Raw genomic sequence first — 5,766 nt, forward strand, 5'->3', positions numbered from 1 at the left:
ATTATCAAAATTAACTTATGTGAAAATATTCATGAGTAAAAGCTAATATATATCCTAAAATTCAGGTCCTCGTCGCAATTGTAGAATTTGATCATAACTATTTTAGGGTGAAACAGGGTTTTGGGTATCACTTATTCATCTAAAAGCGAAATAAATTAAGAAGTAGGATGCAATTTATCACTCAACGTACACAGAATTGCAACATACCCTAGCTAGCAAATTAATAATTTTTTATCAACTAATTAAACAAATTAGAAACTTGCCTTTAGATCTTAACTGGTTATTAGTATATAAATCTTATCTATAACATTCAAATCTTAGCCGCTGAGGCGTAACTCGATTAAAATGGATGGTTTTAATTAGTTTGTTCAATCAGTGAAGTGGCACTAATTAAACACACCCTTTGGATTCATGCATTTATTTAAGGATCGGATTGCAGATTCTCTTATCATCTGGCTTCATTTTCTACTAAAATCTTTAAGCTACACTGTTAGAAAATAAAATTCCAATAGTAATCCAAATTATGCTCTTGTATATGTGTATACACTAGTGCATAATAGACTAGTAAATCCTGTAATAAATTATCACTCTACTATATCAGATCATTAATTTCATACATATCCACCAACAATTACTTCTACCGTACCTCACCTGGCTAGTGGACATTTGGACCATTGATTGTAGAGAAAGAAAATATTCCAATATATAAAATTATAAGAAATGGATTTTGCATTTACACGTACACACGCGTCACCATCACATAGAAAAACCATTCAAAGGTTGGCATAGTATTTTTTATTTAATAAAAACCACAGTCAAATAATCAGTCACCTTCATAAGTACTAGTATATAAGCACCTCCGAACCCCAAAGGTTGGAATAGCTTGCTAATAGCGAACTGAGAAGTGAGAACAATGGCTTCCACTCCTGGTATTCTCACAGACTGGCCATGGACGCCTCTTGGAAGCTTCAAGGTTTTCATCTTAATTTACTCCTGCTATTTTCATGCATGAAGAAACATTCTATTCTGTGTGGGTATTTATTATTGGTAACTTGCCGGTTCTGTTTTTGCGCGCAGTACGTGGTTCTGGCTCCTTGGGTGGTTCACAGCATATACTCGTTCGTGGTTAACGAGGGACCTGATAGAGATCTATCCTACTTGCTCATATTTCCATCCATGGTGTGGAGGATGTTCCACAACCAGTTATGGATCTCTCTTTCCCGATATCGAACCGCCAAAGGCAAAGGCCGAATCGTCGACAAGGGCCTCGAGTTCGAACAAGTCGACAGAGAAAGAAATTGGTCTGTAACTTCACGCCCTTATCTTATACGTTCACAGTTTTAGCTAGGGTTTATGTGGAGAGATAGTTGATTTCTTTTGGGTTTACATTGTGATTATTTCAGGGATGACCAAATAATATTCAACGCAATATTGTTCTACCTAGGCGGCAGGCACTTGTCTGGGGCTCAACACTTACCGATGTGGAGGACAGACGGGTTCATTATGACGTTTCTGATTCACGCCGGCCCGGTAGAGTTTCTCTACTACTGGCTTCACAGAGCTCTTCACCACCATTTCCTCTACTCTCGCTACCACTCCCACCACCATTCCTCCATTGTCACCGAGCCAATTACTTGTAAGAATTGCACACCTAACTTTTTGAAATTAATTGATCAACTTAACTTTCCGTTTGTAGTAATTTTGTATTTATGTCTATTTGCCTCTTGATACTGCTGGGTTGTTGAGAGTTTTAATTCAATGATTTCTGCAATTCCGGTGCAAAAAACAAATGAAATATAACAGATTGACCATATTTAGAATTTGTACATCAATACAATACATGTGTCCAGCATCATCATCGTTGGTGTGATATAAATTATTGTGCTTTCACTGTAATGAGACTATATACTACAAAAACACAATTATCTTTCATTCACGATACAGAAACTTTGAATACAAATATTCGACTCTGATCACGACTATGTATTGTACGTGTGTATTTGCAGCTGTGATTCATCCTTTTGCGGAACACATAGCATATTTCCTGCTCTTCGCAATACCACTGCTGACAATGATATTCACGGGGACTGCTTCAATCGGATCATATTTTATTTATATTTCATATATCGACCTAATGAACAACATGGGGCATTGCAATTTCGAGCTCATTCCCAACTGGATATTTTCTATTGTTCCTCCTCTTAAGTACTTCATGTACACCCCCTCGTAAGTACTCAATCGTTTAATCATACATCTGATAATACTCTTTAAACTTTGATGTTAGGTCGGAAGTAAGTGACGTCACATGCATTATATGAAACATGTGAAATCTAAATTAATTTGTGTAATATATTTCTCTAAATAACTTCTAATTAAGTTTCTTCTTCTTCTTATATCTAAATCGATAGCTTATAGCATGATCCAATTCTTGCAAAACTGAATGTTGAGAAAATACTTTTATTTCTGACATGTCATGATTGCACATTGTAGGATCCCACATTGTAGAACCCGACATTGTACTTCAGTGTCTAAAAAGTTAGGACTTGCACCAACCCAAAATTCAGTATCGGCCCCAACAGTTTTATACAATGCTAATGTCTAAAGCTAACAAATATCTTCACAATCTTTTCTTTTCCAAAAAGTTAATACATCTGTTGGGATATGATTCCACCCAAATTTTTATATACAATTCTCGGTGAGAAAACTGTAGTTCAATATATTTATCAAAAATTTGATCAATCATTAAATTTAGTAGCTAGCGACTTAAAAAAAACATGTGCGGCTCAGTCAAATCATGCTAAGGGATTAAAAGACGGTTATTTGATGTAACAGTACTGACTCGAGCATTTGAGAACCCATATTTGTTTTTTATAATAAAACCTGATATTTTTATCAATCATAAATATAATGAAATAGACATTATCGAAAAATAATAATAATTAAATAGATAAATGATTGAATAGAGGGCACAATCAGTAACTAGTATGTGACAAGAGATATAAAGTAAATGTCATAATTTAAGAATGCGACTCCATGAAATACGAAATATATGCCAGCATGAAACCTACCTTTGATTTATGGGTTTTTTCATTTCTTTGAACTCGATGGATCGATCTGAACATTAAATGGGTAGGCAAAGGCTTTGAATATGCTGTACATGCATAGAAATTAGGATACGGGGACAATGCATGTCTGTATGTGCCTCGAGTTATCTAACCAGTAACCTTGAGGTATACCTTTTCCAACTTACAAAACATACATATGATTTTTTCTTTCACTAGAAAAAAGTCTAGAATTAGTTGAGGTATACCTTTGAAAAAAGAAATTTTACATGTAACAAACTTAACCGTACGTATACAATCTTTTTAGGGTTTTACAATTTTACTATATCAAGGTATTGATCACTGACTTTGGGCGATGGTTGATCACTTGCAGATATCACTCTCTTCACCACACACAATTCCGAACCAATTACTCCCTCTTCATGCCCATCTACGACTACATATACGGCACCATGGACAAGTCTACCGATTCTCTGTATGACTCGTCGCTCAAAAGAGATGACGAATTACCGGATGTGCTGCATCTAACGCACTTAACAACCCCTGAATCGATCTATCAACTTCCGATCGGCTTCGCTTCCTTGGCCTCCAAGCCATACACCTCAACGTGGTACATATGGTTTATGTGGCCTGTCACACTTTGGTCTATGCTGCTCACTTGGATTCACGGCCGAACTTTCGTTGTTGAGAGGCAGCTTTTTGAGAATCTTAAATTGCAAACTTGGGCTATACCTAAATACAGTTTGCAGGTAACAACTATTTCATTTCAATAAGTTTTCCATCTGAAGCTCAGTTAGTATGGAATGGAGTAATCTTAAATAGTAGAACTCTGTTATATATGATGCAGTACTTCTTGGAATGGCAAAACGAAGCTATCAACGGTTTGATTGAGGAAGCTATACTTGAAGCTGAGGAAAAGGGTGTCAAAGTTCTAACTTTGGGTCTCCTGAATCAGGCAAGTCGATCTCTACTATTCATGATTGTGAATACGTGAAGCTTACTTCTGCATGCGGTGGATGCTATTGATTAATAAACGTCTAAATTGATTACGAAGAATTTATTTAACAGTAATATATGGTGCCTAAATTTATTAATGGTGCGGACCAGGCTATGTGTGTATACACACACACGTTAGAACACACTGGATTGGACTCAAATTGTAGAAATGGAACAAAGAGTTTATAGTTTCGGGATTAACTACTAAGAAACATTATTAATCAGCAAATCCCTCGACTCTAATCATAGTTCAGTTCCATTCTCAAATAAATAAATAAATCATAGTTCAGCTCAGTACTGATTGCATGTAACGAATGTCCATATATCGTATGGTATTAATCTGTATTTTCTTATTGCAGAGTGAGGAGCTGAATCGATACGGTGGCCTATATGTTCACAGGAATCCACAACTGAAAATCAAGGTGGTGGATGGAAGTAGCTTAGCTGTGGCTGTCATTCTCAACAGCATTCCGAAAGGGACAACAGAAGTTCTTCTTAGAGGCAACCTCACCAAGGTGGCCTATGCCCTTGCCTTTTCTTTGTGTCAGAAGGGAATCCAGGTAACCTTCTAAAGGTCGCTTATAAATGATGTTTTTTTCTGTTAGTGTTTAATGTGTTCTAGTTAATCAATCAAGGAACTTATTTCAGGTAGCTACACTACACCAGTCTGATTATTTGAAGCTCACCAAATCATTCAGTGCAACGGAGAGCAAGTTAGTTCTTGCAAAGAGCTACGCTGCAAAGGTACGTATGTAAATACTAGAAATTCATTTTCTTATTTCTATTAACCATCGTCTAATAATTATCAAGTAATTCACTACTTATCATATACACTTGACAATTGGATCGTAACACAACATGTTCTATACTAATTTGCAGATCTGGTTGGTGGGAGATGGATTGAGTAAAGAAGAACAGCTGAATGCACCAAAAGGAACTATATTTGTTCCCTTCTCCCAACTTCCACCCAGAAAATTACGCAAAGACTGCTATTACCACTGTACTCCAGCCATGAAGATTCCTACATCATTTGAGAACATTTACTCTTGCGAGGTAATATATTAGTAGTTAGTACAGTTGTTACTTTCTACCTTAATTTTCTTTTGATCCGATTACTTAATTGGCTACTTACTAAAATTTGAATAAACGTATATTTTGATGGAATTCAGAACTGGTTGCCAAGAAAGGTGATGAGTGTGTGGCGCATTGCCGGAATTGTGCATGCTATGGAAGAATGGAATGAGCACGAGTGCGGTTACACCATGTCGGACATTAACAAAGTTTGGCAAGCTACTCTTCGACATGGCTTCCAACCTCTGATCACAGCGGCCACTACTCAGACCAAAAATGATTAGTAAATAACTGTTTCATGATTTGAATGACATATATGCAGTACTACTACTTGATTGTTCTCTTGTTTAATTAATTAAAGCCGCTAGGTCATGGGTAGTTCAAAGCTCTCAATCATGTTTGTGATCGGTTCAGAGCTCCTGTTATATTGGATGAAATGGATTTGGTGCATGTCCTATATATATAATGTTTGTAAACAAGTTGCTAGTCTGTTTTCAACAATGGAAAAGAAATACAAACAAAAACATCGATCTAACGCACTCGGAACCTAAATTACTAAACGAAAAGAGGGTGATTGGAAGCTAAAGAAATAGCACGAAACTAGCTCTTCGCGCTACTACACACATAGTACCGTCTT

General features: G+C 36.4%; 1 protein-coding gene across 1 annotated transcript; it reads left to right on the forward strand.

The window, feature by feature from the left end:
* Positions 1-892: 892 nt before the first annotated feature.
* On the forward strand, positions 893-5,450 carry LOC126801936 (very-long-chain aldehyde decarbonylase CER1). Its single transcript, XM_050529435.1, has 10 exons — positions 893-973; positions 1,078-1,301; positions 1,404-1,636; positions 2,007-2,226; positions 3,436-3,811; positions 3,910-4,017; positions 4,418-4,618; positions 4,707-4,802; positions 4,938-5,111; positions 5,228-5,450. Exons 1-10 carry the CDS (start codon positions 914-916, stop codon positions 5,411-5,413), a joined length of 1,878 nt encoding a protein of 625 aa, XP_050385392.1. The 5' UTR covers positions 893-913; the 3' UTR covers positions 5,414-5,450.
* The last annotated feature ends 316 nt before the right edge of the window (positions 5,451-5,766 follow it).

Source organism: Argentina anserina, chromosome 7 (genome assembly GCF_933775445.1).
Source record: "Argentina anserina chromosome 7, drPotAnse1.1, whole genome shotgun sequence".
In the NCBI taxonomy this organism is placed as follows: domain Eukaryota; kingdom Viridiplantae; phylum Streptophyta; class Magnoliopsida; order Rosales; family Rosaceae; genus Argentina; species Argentina anserina.

What these genes read in the sequence shown, in the direction of transcription:
- LOC126801936 (XM_050529435.1), top strand. Translation starts at nt 914, where the DNA reads ATGGCTTCCACTCCTGGTATTCTCACAGACTGGCCATGGACGCCTCTT. An exon ending in GTCGACAGAGAAAGAAATTG is followed by an intron (nt 1,302 to 1,403) that starts GTCTGTAACTTC and finishes TGATTATTTCAG; the next exon opens with GGATGACCAAATAATATTCA. An exon ending in TACTTCATGTACACCCCCTC is followed by an intron (nt 2,227 to 3,435) that starts GTAAGTACTCAA and finishes GATCACTTGCAG; the next exon opens with ATATCACTCTCTTCACCACA.